Raw genomic sequence first — 13465 nt, 5'->3', positions numbered from 1 at the left:
TTGAGTTGAATTTGGTGCAAATCAGCGCATGCAAAGGAGGCATTTTGATGCACGAGTAACATCTCTCTATGAGAAGGAAACTCCTCTTCTGTTTTTATTTTGCCACAAGCATCTTTGTGAATTGCAGCGTGCCTTTATTGTGATAAATCTGTCGGGCAGATATTCTTCCAAACAGGCTTTTCATCTTCCCTGACAGCAGGAGGTCCTACCCTCAATGTGTGGGGAAGTGGGAGCTGCTGCTGCCTGGGCATCCTCTGCCCGGTGCTGCCGTGAGTCATGCCTTGCCCTTGTCATTCCCCTGCTTCCTGAGCTGCTCGCTCATCTTTCTGAGCGCAGGATGTGGCTGGCTTTATTTGGAATGTTACAAGCAACCCTGCCTGAGTTAATTGACCAAGACAAATTTTGTTAAAAAACCTTGACATTAATAATGAGAAATAAGAGCTGGGAGGTAAAACACATGCTCTTTAGGCAGGCATTAGCAGCGCTCCCACCCTTCCAGTCTCCTCCTGAGGTAGTATGGCAGAGAGCTTAGGTCAGTTAGTTTTAAAATTAACTTCTAGTCCTCAAGGCAGCCTTTAAATAGTGCTTGTGCTGTGGCTGTTGCTAGTCTTTTCAGGCAGTACGAGGGTGTGAGCTGAGAAGGGAAGGAAGAGCAGAGTGGTGCAGGAGATCTGGAGGAATCCATAGCTGTGAGGGCTTGAGCCAAGCAGGGATGGAAGAGCAGAGAGGTACAGGGCACCCAGAGAACCCCATAACCACTGTGACTGCTCTCACTGCTGATCCTGGGCAGATCCTTCATCTCAGTCCTCTGCCCCCACTGCCCCTCCAGGCCCTGCAAACTGAGCTGGGATGTGGTGCTCTGGTAGCACCAGGAGTGGGGATGTCCCCCTTATACAAGGGATGGTTCCCCCTGCGCAGCCCTACCCTTTGCAGCCCCAACCTGTCCACTTGTCGCCTGGGTAATGTGATCCAAAGGGATGTTCCTGCTCCTCTCTCCTTGAACACTGCTGTGCTTCTGGAGCCATGCTAAAAAAAAGCCCTTTGAGGAAATGTTATCCCAGCTTTCTAATTCTAGACTTGAACACATTAGTGATGAAAACACGCACATGAAACAGCAACCAAAGGAGTATCCTCATTTGCTTCTGGGAACACAAGTCTGCACCTTAGGATGGCTGGGAAGTCATGGTGCTGCCCTGCTCCCTGAGGACACCGTGCTCCTGTGCCTTTCTATGTGGATGTGGGCCTTGCAGGTGATCCATCAGCTCGCATCTTTTCTGAAGTGGCAGGGCTGCAGCTGTACATCTCTGATCGATACCGCCCAACCTTGACATGGAATCAGTCACTCGTAGCCTGCTCATTACTGCTGGCTAACTGTTTGCCTGCAGCAGCCCCTTAATAGCCTTCCCCGACTGCTGCCGAGTCACAACAAGAGTGTTTAGCAGCCTTATTTACATGCAGCATTTCACCAGTCTCTGCTTCCTTGTGCTCGCAGCCCACCATCTGCTCCAGAGCCTCAGAGGAGATGGAGAGTGTGGAGCAGGATGGAGCGTGGTGCCAGCCTTGTCCCCATGGTGACTGGGGGCCCTTCCTGCTGGGGGCTGCTCGTGGCTCAGCCACAGCCTCTGTTTGTCCAGGAGACTTTAGCATTGTGTTCTGCTTTTATTCTTGCATTGAAGCAATTTTAGTCGCAGTGATTTTAATCCACTGTGTGTTTCAGCTTTCTCTATGTTTACAGTCTCCAAGGGTGGAAAAGGGCTCAGGAAGTTCTTCCTAGAGAGCAGCTTTAAAATGGCAATTTATTATTTATAAGCTGGGGGATGGATGAGGTCTGGGAATGGAGTTCCTGCGAGTCTATTAGCTGGGCAGGTTGTGCTCTGTGTCACTGCAAAGGCTCTCCTTGATATCCACAGCAAGGTCTTAGACTTGACTCCTGACCTTGGTCATGAGCCATTAATGATCTCTGAAGGAAGAAATACACTGACACATGCACTTTGGGGGATATTTGGTACATCTGCTAGCATGCCATTGATTTACATGAACAAACTCAGAGTACAGCTTTTTTCCTTCTTTTTTAAATTGACTATTACTTAAACTGAAGAGTAAGTTTCAGCCTTGGCCTCTGTTTCATAGCAAAAAAACGACTGCACCCTTGGGAGCAAGGATGTGGATGATGGCAAAAATTGATGTGTAGAGAAGAACCTGAGCTGGTGAGGAGGGCAGGGCAGCCTGTGCATGCCTGCTGCTTGCTGGTGCCATAGGAACCCCGTGCTCTGGCACTGCAGATGCCCAGATCTGGATTGCAGCCCTGCCTCACCCTCCTGGCATTATTGCTTGGCGTTAAGCTGGTGTCACTGAACTATGAAGGGTGGTGTGAGGAGATCAGCACTGTGCATCAATGTGGAACTGCTCCTTTCTGGGACACCCATCTTCAGAACCATGCACATCATCCTTAATGTGTGTAAATGGGATTTGGGAAGAATTTAAAATGTTTTTGGAGGTTGAGGTCGGCATTGCTGTGAACTGATTTGGGAACATCCTTCTCTCCGTGTATCTCCTCCTGTCTTCTCCTGGAGGCCATCAGGCACCACGTACTGCATGGGTGCACTGCTGCTTTGCCCAGCCAGAGCTGGTATCTTCCCCTTCTGCCCCAGCTAAGGGTTAGCTTCTGCCTCTGGACCTCTTTTCCCCACTTACCTGCCTCAGTCCCCATCTGATTTGTGTCTGCATTGTCCTTTCAGGAATGTGGCTCCTCCAGTTCATCCGGGACTCTCTTCCCACATCGGTTGCTAATGAAGGAGAGTGTTGTGTTTCAAGGTAAGATTTGTTTCTCCTCTTGGCTGCAAGAGATAAATAAACAGTTCACAAGAGAGGACTTTGCGTTACGTTCTCTCCATGTTCTCTTGCATACGAATGTGGCTCCAGAGACGTGGAGGACAAGGGCAGCCTGAAATGGCTTTGCAAACTGCCTTCTTCAGCTCAGCTATAGTTATTTATCCCATTTTCTTCTTTAAAAAAAATATATATATTTAAAAAGAGAGAAAATCCCCCTCCCCTCTAAGCTAGAATTAGCAGTTGAATTTTCTTTTATGTGCATTTCTTTTCTGAGCAGCCTGATGGAGCTGTAGGTGTCCCTGTTCACTGCAGGGGAGTTGGACTGGATGGCTTTTTGTGTCCCTTCCAACTCGAACCACTCTGAGTCCATGTTTCTAAAAAGTGGGACTTCCTCTGTGGGGTGAAGTACCTTGAATGCATCTTGACTTGTCGGACCATGCACATTTGTCTGGATTTTCCTTGGGTAACAAAGAAGGACCTATCAAGTTCTTAGGCTTCCAGGCTTTTTCATGGTCCCAGCAGCTGGGATGCCACCTCCTACCTGTAGGTTGTGTGCCCTGGGATCAATAGAGATGCACCAGCATAGGTAACATTGTTCTGGGATATAGTTGTCTTGCTTTATCTGATGCCAAGGTCTGTGCAGTCCTGGTGGTGGGGGGAGATGTATGACATCAAGGTCTAAGAAGCTGTCTGTTCCACCTCCTTCTCAGCCAGACCTCAGCCCCCCCGCTGCAGTAATCCAGATGCAATCAGTCTGGCACTTTCAAATATTTATGAATCCTTGATGGATATTTTTTTGAGGTTTGAAGTTGTAGCTTTCATGGAATCTGGTTTGATTAGCTTGAAAGTCAATATTTTCATTGTGCTGTGTCTGAGCTGCATTAATTCCGGCGCAGACAGCAGCAGTATCAGTGCTGCAGCACTAATGGCTCTCTGCATTCACCGACTGGTGCTTGTGTAGTCTGGGATGAGTTTGGGGCATGTGGAGATGCCTTGATGAGAAGCTAGGAAGGCAGTCCAGCTCGTGGTGGAAATTGGCAGAGGCAGGCAAGGAAAAGGCTCCCGGTGATGTTTGGGAATCTGCAAGATGAGGCACTGAGGCTGCCTTTCTTTGTAAGTCTTGTCTTCCAGCACATCCAAACAAAGTAGATTGCTCTTTACCAGAACTCCCATTAACTTGTCTTAAAAGAATACGACACCTTCGGCAGAGTGAATCAGAACCTCGTGGGACCAGACCTTTATTCTTCTCAGCTGATGCAAATATCAGATTGATAGGTGAGCAGAGTTATCCTTGTCTTTACAGATGAGGAAACTAAGCCATGGGGGAATTGTATGATCTCAGCAGAAGCACAAACAAATCTCTTTCTGTTACTTTATGCTGTGACAATCGTTGCCAGAATTGGAGAGCCCACTTCTCCTTTTCATGTGTGTAACATCTGTCCTGTTGCAGCTGAACCGAGCAGCTGCCATGCTAATGTAAAACAGATGAAGAGGCTGACCAAGAGCATGCCAGCTCTGCTCTCAGTGCTGCCTGTAGCCAGAGCTTCCTGTGCTCTCAGGGTGCACATCTGAACACCTTTTTCTGCATTACAGTGAATGTGGCAGGGTCTGGGTGCTTCTGTTTCCTTCCAGGGTTAAGTGCCTGCAGCACAGCACCGTGTTCCAAGGGATTGCCGTTACATCCACGTGCCATGGTGTATTTCTGTTAGATTAGGTAGCCCAAAGACACCCAGCTGTTTGCAGCAGGTAATGCTTATGATGACTTGTGTTCACCAGGGGGGCTGGGCTGGCTGCTGTATGTGGATGAGAGCCCTTGCGTGAGGCACAGTGGTGCTCTGTGATGATTGAGCACACCGTGGCCAGCGCTGCATCCTGGAAGGCAGCCTTAGATCTGCCAGGGAGTCCATGGGGAAATGAGGGCTGAGACTGTGAGTCTGATTTCTCCTAGATCTCTGTAGGCAGGGCACCAGCCTGCTGTGGTGGTGCTAACAGGATTACCTCGCAGTTAGGAATGCAGAGCGCGTTGCGGCTGAGCTCCCTGCACGCTGCAGGCTTCAAGGTAAGGCCTGTCACACTGCTGCAGTCTAGCTGAGAGGTGATGGAAGGTGTGAGTAACTGAGGTGCTGGCACTGTTTGCAGGCTGGGGTGATCTGAGATCCCGGTGTTAGTAGAAAGCGTTGATCACAGGTTCTCTGACACAGTAGCTTAAAGGCAACGAGGGATGCAAGGAGGTGTAAGCTAAGAACTGAACTGGCTGTGCCAATAGCATCACTAACCACTAGTTTTCAGCACTGAAAATACAATTTTTGTGGTGGATTTACATATTACGGCTTCCATTGTGGCCTGCTAGCTGCAGGCTCATCTTGGCATACATCTAGGCCACCCTTGTGGTAGTGGCATCCATGTGAGTGACAGGAGTGATGACAGTCCAATTACAAACTTCATAGGCTTTCTGGTACTGTTGAGTGTGCAGCAGTAATAACCAAGCTCTCCTGGAGGAAGAAATGCAATGGCAGGCTGCAGGGCCTCACTTGGCTGATCCAAGGGTGTCAGGTGTGTGATTCTCCTTAGCCTGGAGGGATGTTTGGATGGGCACGCATAGCCCATGGTATATACCAGTAAGATGGCAGATCCTCATAGTTTCATGCTGACCACAGAGATGCTAATGCCTTTGATGGCTTGATCTTGCTCCTGTCTCTGCGGTGTCTAATATATATAAGCCAGTTCATCTTCTGCTTTGTCTCCTTCCATGACCTTCCTTTAAATTTAGTCAGGTTCCCTATACACAGTCTTGCCCTTCGCAATGAGGAGAGCTGCCCTGGAATGACCCCAAGTCACACTGATTTCTGCTTCAACACTTCATTCCTAACTTTATCATGGAACAAGACAGCGTTCAATCATGCTCCACAGGGTACTAAGAGCCCATGGTCTGGGTGATGTTCTGTGTAATCTACCTTGTCAATACCCATTGCTCACGTCCACAGCAGTGAAAGGGGTTTTGGCTGCTGACTGGATGCTTCCAAACCTGAAGTACAACACTGACTCCTTCCACATCCTGGAAGTTCTATAGGAGCCAAATCAATCCGCTGCTACTTTACAGTCTTCTCTGCAATTGGCTGCTGAAAGCAACTCTTTGGGGATAAATAAACATCACTCTGCTTTCTTACCTGGGACATAAAGGTTCACAGGGCTGCAAGGTCTTGGTCCTAAGCAGACTGTGCCAAGATAACCAAATGCAGGTTTGGAGGTTAGGGAGGTGTCACAATGAATGCAAGTATCTCTTCCCAAAGGCTAGAAATACAGCACCTTGCAGGGGCTTAGCTGTCATCATTAGCATGGCGCGCTGCTGGTGTAGGAACACCGTCTCTGCTGTTCTTGGAGGGGATGGTGAATATGCCAGTTACAAGGAGGTGACAGTGATGCAGTAGATAAAGAGCAGCCTGGGTTGGGAATTCATGTTTTCTGATCCTTCTCAGTGCCCTTTGAGCTTGATATTGATTCTGTTTGCAGGCAGCTTAGGAAGGGATGCCCTGGATACATGCCAGCCTAATGCAATGTGCTGCTAGTTTTGTGTGGACCTTAGGCACTGCTGTCATGGGGTCAAGAACAAAAGGTGCCAGACCCATTGCAGCATCAACGGCTTGTGATATGCAAGGCTGGTGAAGCAATAGTCCCTGAAAACTTGTTTCCTTGTTCTTAGACAGGCTGGTAATTCCTGTATGAGGGGAAAAAATAAATCATGACCCTTGTATCTGCCTGAAGAGAGGATGAAATTCAGGCTGTCTCAAGCTACCAAGATCTCATCAGTCTAATCCTGTCTTCTGAAAGTACCTGCACTTCTTCCCACCTTGCACATTTAATAAGTCTGGTTTTTGCTCCCTCATCCAGGTCAGTAGCAAAAGGTCTGAGCAGTGCAGGGATGTGACAGACCCCTGCAAAATCCTTAAATCAACAAGTCCTTCCTTTGTGGCACAGGAGGCTGCTGGTATCTGCCCTCTGCACGTGGTTATCTGTGCAGGTTTATACCTGTCCTGTCACGGTTTCTCTTAAGACCATATTTCCCAGCTTATGGGAACAGCAGGCAGGACAGTGTCAGAAGCCTTTCTGAAGTGAGATGTTTGACAAGCAATGCTGTCTGTGCCGAAAGCCTGTTACCCTGTTATAGGAGGAAGATAGATTGGCTTGATGTGATTTGCTCTTGACAAATCCATATTGGCTGCAACTCATCTCCTTGTTATCTCATCGATTTTTTTTTTGGAGGGCTTGGAATTGGGTCCTTGGGGAACAGAGCAGCGTGCAAAGGAACGTGAGCTTCCTGTCTGCAGCCATACGAGGTGTATGTTGACCATTGCCATTGAAACCTTTCTCACTCCTGGTTCCCAAACTGCTTGTTGCTTCTTAACACCAAAATGGCAATGGTGTGGTTATCGGTGTACCCTTAATATGGTTTTGTCACACCCTAGTGGCCAGATAGCACAGTGGTCGTGGATAAAGTGCTTCTGCAGGCTTCAGGGGACTTGCCTTTTGCTCTTCCACGGGAAGGTTTGGTCCAGCCATGTGGAAGCCTGGCTTTCATTCCCCCCTTTGCTCACAACATGCCTGTCTATCTCCTTGTGGGCACCAACAGTGTATGCTCCCAAATCTTCCCACCTCTGTTCAGCAGCTGTTGGCTGCTGACCAGCTGCACCAAGTGGATGGTGAGCTTCTCTCTGCTCCTGTAGCACAACTTATTTTCTTCCATATTAGAAAGGCTGATGCTTATTTTTTTCTCCCATTAAGGAGCTTGGGTGGGAAGACAGGATGAGATGCAGTTTCCATAGTCTCTGTCCACTCTTGAGCTCCCACTGAATACGAGTTGCTTTCTGGCACTGTAATGACCATGCCAGCAAAAATAGCCTTATGGAATCAGCACCAGTTCCTGCCCCGCTGGAGGAGGCTTGGCTAAGACTGTTTGCTTAGTGGGCTCCTGTGGCTGCTTTGGGATCACCAGTGCTCAGCAGTGAGGAGGCTTAGGGTCAGCACCTGCCTAGTAGTGCAGCATGCAGATCCCAAAGCTGGGTCAGGGAACTCTTCTTACACCTCAGGCTGGGGGCTTGGGGATGGGGGGGGGGGTTGATGGTTGGGCCAGTTGCCTTCTGCCGTAGGGAAAATGAGAGGAGGGAAGTTACCCCATCCTGAAAAAGGCACATCATGCTGTGTGTGAGAGCAGAGCTGCTCTGACTTGCTGGTGGACACAATCACTGTCACAAGCTCCTCAGTGGCTGTTCCTTTTTTAGAGCTTCCTGAGATGGGGATGATGAAAGATGTTCTTTATGGTCTTTGGGTTACGAGCACCTAAGGAGGCTCTTGTGTCTCAGTTGTTAGACCTCTTTTGCATTCTCAGTAATTGAGTCTGAAGTCTTAGGGCTGCTAACGTGTCCATGCCAGCATTGAGCTGCCCCAGTGGGATTGTTGTGCAGATGGAAACCTTTTCTCCTTGCACAGCAAACCGTGCACAGGTCTGCTGGCTACTTGTCCTACTGCCTTCCTGCTACAGGGTGTTCTGCTATACTGAGAGCAGGCTGCTCCCCAGGCAGGTGTCTGAGTCCTTGTATTTGGGCTGGCAAAGAACAGAAGCTGTTCTGGGACTTTTAATACATGGAAATAACTGGTGATGTGGGGAGGCTGCTTCAAATTCCCATCAGCCAGAAGAAAAGTGCTGAGTTGTTGCCCTTTCTCTTATGGAAACCATGAACATGTTTTCTCTATTTAGGAAGTCGGTGCAGTTGTGATCCCGTGTTGTTTTCCTTGCAGAGCTTTTATCTCACCTTTGTCTTGTGTAAGGATTATAGCTGAGTTCTGATTTCCATTAATGGGACACTTGTGCTCTTGCCCTTGCCCTCCTCCGCTTCTCACTTTGATCATGATATCTTTAAATACCTGTTTCTAAAGTGTCTGAGTAGAATCTGGAGTGGATGGAAGAGAAGATATCTGAACCAGAAAGTTAACCATAGGTCTTTCTCAACAGTTTATCTGCCTGTCCATAGCATGCATGTCAGTTCTCATACAGCACTAGGTGGGATTGCCATGTAGGGGATCTGCTGGAGGTCTGAGTGATTGCACCTGCTGCCTAGTGCTGGATCTGAACTATTGCATGGATAGGCTGGGGGCATGGGAGTAGTCAGATAGCACTGGTGAGTGGAAGCTGGTGGTGGCTGTGCAGCCAAGCACCCGGCATCAGAGCTGCCCTGCTCATCAGGCTGTGATTGCCCAACCCGGGCTGTTCTCCGTGTTTCCAAAAAGCCCAGAGGTGTGCACAGCCACCTTTATTGTAAGGCTTTTTGATAGCAGATGATGTGCTGAGAAGCAAGCTGGTTGTTTTCCCAGAGCTGGAAGCTGTTGAAGCTGGGGTGTGGAGGGCGGTAGAGCAGAAGGAAGGTGATTCTGTTCCTTAGAGACTCAGAAATGTAACCAAACTAAACAGGGTGTGCTCTTTCCTACCCGGATCTCTGATCAGAAACAAACCCTGCAACTGTATCAGCTGGAAATACTGAAGCTTCCTGCTGTCCACTGTGGGGTAAGCCAGGCTCAGTTCCGGGGCTCGCTCTGCTGACACGCTCTTGGTTTTCTCTCCTCCTTAACCACCGGAGGGCAGGCAGGAATCCTTTAATTACCAACTACTGTGGGAGAAAAGCACTGGAATAATTAAAAAGCAATTAATGTTTGCCCTGCTGGATCTGCTGTGGCGTTGCTCTTTCCAGTTGCATGCTCTGCCTCTGGTCCCCCTCACCACATACTTCACTTTGTAGATTTTCCTTTATCAGTTGCTTTTCATTTTCATTCAAGCTAGCTGTGAGAGCTGAAGTACAAGTTCAGATTAAGTTACTGCTGAGATGTGCTTTGCTTGGGGGGATTATGGAGTTGGCTGTGATGTGTTGGCTGCCAGGTAAGGTGAGAGAAGCAAAGCCTTTTAGCAGGCTGCTATCAGACAGAAGCCTCCATGTCCCAGGGCTGGAAATAGTGCTGCGGGGTCAAACGCTCCTATGCTGAGCACTACGCTGGTGTAACCGTTACAGCTTCATCATGGAACTGGTTGATCCTTGGTGAACTGGAGCTTCTGGGTCAGCTCTGTAGAGCTGTCAGCACTGGTGAAGATTCAAACAGCAACTGGAGAAGAGCAAAGCCTGTTGGCAGTGGTGTATTTCAGGCTGATGCAGGTCCTGAGTGCAGCAGAGAGAAAAATTGGAGCTCTAAGATACCAGCTTTTTCAATTGCTTGGTTGAGCTCAATTTCTGTAATTACTTCCTCCAGGAAGCTCCCCGGCCATGGCTGTTGTGCATGTTGAGGAGATGCATCACTGAAGGATTAAAATACAACTGCTGTGAGATGGGAAGCAAAGCAGGCCAGGACTAGAAACTGCTATGGAAGGAGAGTTAAGACATTAATGGATGCTGTACATGCAATGGGACTGGTTAGAATGCACAGCCTCTGTACTGAGTTTGAATAACTGAGGCTGAGTGGCTGTTTCTTTCAGTATGTTAATAATACCCCAGTTTCTCCATAAAGTCAAGAAATATAACTGCAGTTGCCTAGCACTGGTGTGGATGACTGTCCTCTCTAAGAGCTGCAGTGCTGGCACTGAGCTGATATTGTAAGGACTCTGTAAGAGAAAATGGCTTTAATCACTGTGTATTTAGTTGGGGTAGCTGGGCTCAGCTGGGAGTTAAATCGTTTGTTTAGGGCAACCTCCTCCTTCCAGCAGCTGAGTGCAAGCTATCCCCAGGCAGCTGCGTTGCTCTTTCAAGGCAAGAGGTCCAGCCCGTGAAGTTGTGTGTGACTGAGACAATGTTTTAAGCTTCAAAGTGTGCTGTCAGAGTTGAGAGCCTCTCCTGTCCCAGCATGGAAGGCCCTTCCTGCTTGGCTTAAGAGAAGGTTTCCAGTTTCCCCATCTCTGGTGGCTGTTGGGTCAGACTGCTGTTGGACGGCATCTCTCACCCACATGCTCCCTTCTTTCTGTGTCTCAGTGAAGCAGAGCACTCTGACAAACCACCGCAGCTTGGTGGGATTCATTGTGTGATATTGTTGTTCTTACAGCTCCTAGAGCAGGGGGAATTGGGATCTTCTATCTGCCTGAACTGGTCACGGTGGGGGGGCATGGAGGGGAAGATGTGCAGCAGCCAGAGCAAGTGTGTGCAGAGGAAAGGGTTGTTCTAGGTGAGAGCTACACATCCATCTTTGAATGCACCAGAGCTGCAAAAGATCATTCTTCCAGGCCTTTCCCTTACCCTGAACTTCCTGCACTTTGCCCTGCTCTGGACTGGACCCACTGCTCTATCTTAAGGCTGCAGTATCCCCTACCATCACACCACAGCACTGGGACTGTGCTGTGGCTGCAGTGTAACAGGTGCATATGGCAGCACAGTGATGCTGACATCTCCATCCCGCAGCTTCCAGGACTGCTCTCATTTTTCTGGGTTACTCCAGGAGAATTTCAGCTGGGTCTGAGGTTGCTGGAAGGGCTGCTGATCTCTGAGCTGTAGTCACCCCATGCTGCTGGCTCCCTGCTCCCTGTGTCACAGGCACTGCCTTGCTTGCCATGTGCTTCCAGCTCTGGGACGTGCACACAGCAGAAGTGCTGCACAGCTTAACAGGGGACAAGGAGATCTCTAAAGGCATCTGTGTAGTTGAGACAGTGCTATCTGTTGGGAGGGAGGGGAGGAAGGAGTGAGCAGGCCTGACCTCCAGAGCATGAAGAGACTAAAAGCTCACAGCTGACTCTCTCATCTGATCTATCAGATCTCCCTCCACCTGCAGAAACCTGAATAGTAAAAAATCGATAAAAATGGTAGCACGGTGCTAGAAGATGCTTGGAAAACAAGTGATTGTACTAATGGAGAGCAGTAAGAGGGTAGCGTGGTACTCACAGCCCTCAAGGATGCTATAAATTGGGTCCTGCGTGATGCTGAGCCACTGTCGCACCATATGGCAGCCGGTGTGGGCTGTAAGTCTGAGCCCTCGGCGGTTGCCTACTGCCACCCAAAATGGCTCAGAGCCATCTGCTGCGACTACCCCTCCTCCCACCCCCTGCAGCAGCCACGGCCCGAGCCATCCCATCCTTCTCTGAGGGTGCAGGAGAATTTGGAAAGCCGTAAAGCCAAATGTTTCATGTAAACCTTCGTGTCAGCAGCATGTTAATGTACTGGAAATGTTAAGGATGCTTCCTGCTCCTTTCATTTGTTTGTTCTCTTCTGAAAGGCGTCAAGGGTGTTGGAAAAGCAGCAGTCTGGACAGCCTGTGGCCAGGCTGAAATTCCTCAAACAACGGACAGTTGAATGTTTGTTTAAAGTTCCCTTCCACCTAATCTCCACAGATGCTACCAGGATAACAACATTTTTGCAGGGTTACTCAGCAACGACAAAAAATATTTGGGTCAAGTTGAGCTGTTTACATTCATCTCGGTTTATCCATCTTGTGGGGAATGAAACAAGTTTCTGAAGATTTTTTTCCCCCCATCCTTTTATTTTTATCTCGGCGCTTTGTATAAAAAAAAAGCCTTCCATGTGAATCATGGATATTATGATTCCAGTCATGATGGAGGCCTTGTGACATCTCCTTGCTGGGGTGGTACATGAAGATGAGTAAGCTGGCTTGGTGCAGTGAAGCCCAGCTCGTCATCTCTCTCTTGCACTTCCCCAACCTTCTGGTTCTGAGCAGAGTGGCCCCAGTTTGTGAACTGCTGATGGTAACAGACAGAAGTGGAAGCTCTGTCTTTTAATGAGATGCCCGGCAGCCCTGGGTTTCACACGTGGTTCTCCAGCGTGTGTATGAAGAGGCTCTCCAGAGAGCAGACCCTGTTCTTTACACTCGTATTATGTTTTCATGAACTTCTTTACTTTTGGATTCTAAGTGAAGGTGCAAATAACAAAATGACTTTCAAAAGTCAGCTTCTGCATTTGGTGTGATCACGAAGCCCCGGAAAGTTTCTGAAAGGTTGGTTGTATTGCTTTTGTGGAAAGCTCAGATTGGCAGCGTGTCTGTGGGGATTAATCAGTCCTAAAAAGGCACTGGTTGACTGAGGATTGTCCTATGGCTTTAGAGGAACACCCCACACCCACCGCAGTGCACTGGGCTTTGGTTTGTGATCTGCACAGTGGAGGTTCTGTTGGCCAAGGTGAATCAAAATGGCGGGTGTTGGCAAGCTGCAGTGGATGGGCTGTGTCCAGAGGAGGCCATGCTGTCTGCCAGCCATGGGGCTGCATCTTTGGGCCTCCCTGCAGCTGCTGTCAAATGAGAACAACAGAGGAAAGCCCTGAGGGAACAGACTGGAGATGCTGCCGCACCAGCTCCGAGGGTTGGCTGAGTAACCAGCCGGCCTCCTCTGCTGCTGAAGCCAGTGGTTGTAATTGTAGGACCCAGGGGCCTGCACCATGCGGGGAGCACCCGGTGCTGCTATAGGGCTTTGGGCATGGTGGGGATGGCTGCTCTGAGCAGCAGGGCTGCTGGGGAAGAAGAGAAGTGCACTGCAGGCACACGGATGGAAAGTAGGTCAGCGTTGGGGAGCAGGTCTCTGTGGGCATTAGCATGCTGGCGTGTGGCTGGCAAACTGAGGGAATGAAGGAAGCTGTTTTTATCCTCCTTTTGCATGCGTACTGTG

At 49.1% G+C, this 13465-nt stretch overlaps 1 protein-coding gene across 1 annotated transcript in view; it reads left to right on the top strand.

The window, feature by feature from the left end:
- Positions 1-13465, top strand: part of LOC107318454 — a 56160-nt gene that overhangs the window by 41334 nt on the left and 1361 nt on the right. The window contains exon 6 of the mRNA XM_015872264.1: positions 2739-2814. Coding sequence (XP_015727750.1) covers positions 2739-2814 — 76 coding nt within the window. The remainder of the gene's footprint in view (positions 1-2738; positions 2815-13465) is intronic.

Source organism: Coturnix japonica, chromosome 10 (assembly GCF_001577835.2).
Source record: "Coturnix japonica isolate 7356 chromosome 10, Coturnix japonica 2.1, whole genome shotgun sequence".
Taxonomy (NCBI): Eukaryota; Metazoa; Chordata; class Aves; order Galliformes; family Phasianidae; genus Coturnix; species Coturnix japonica.
This window is presented reverse-complemented; position numbering and strand designations above follow the sequence as displayed.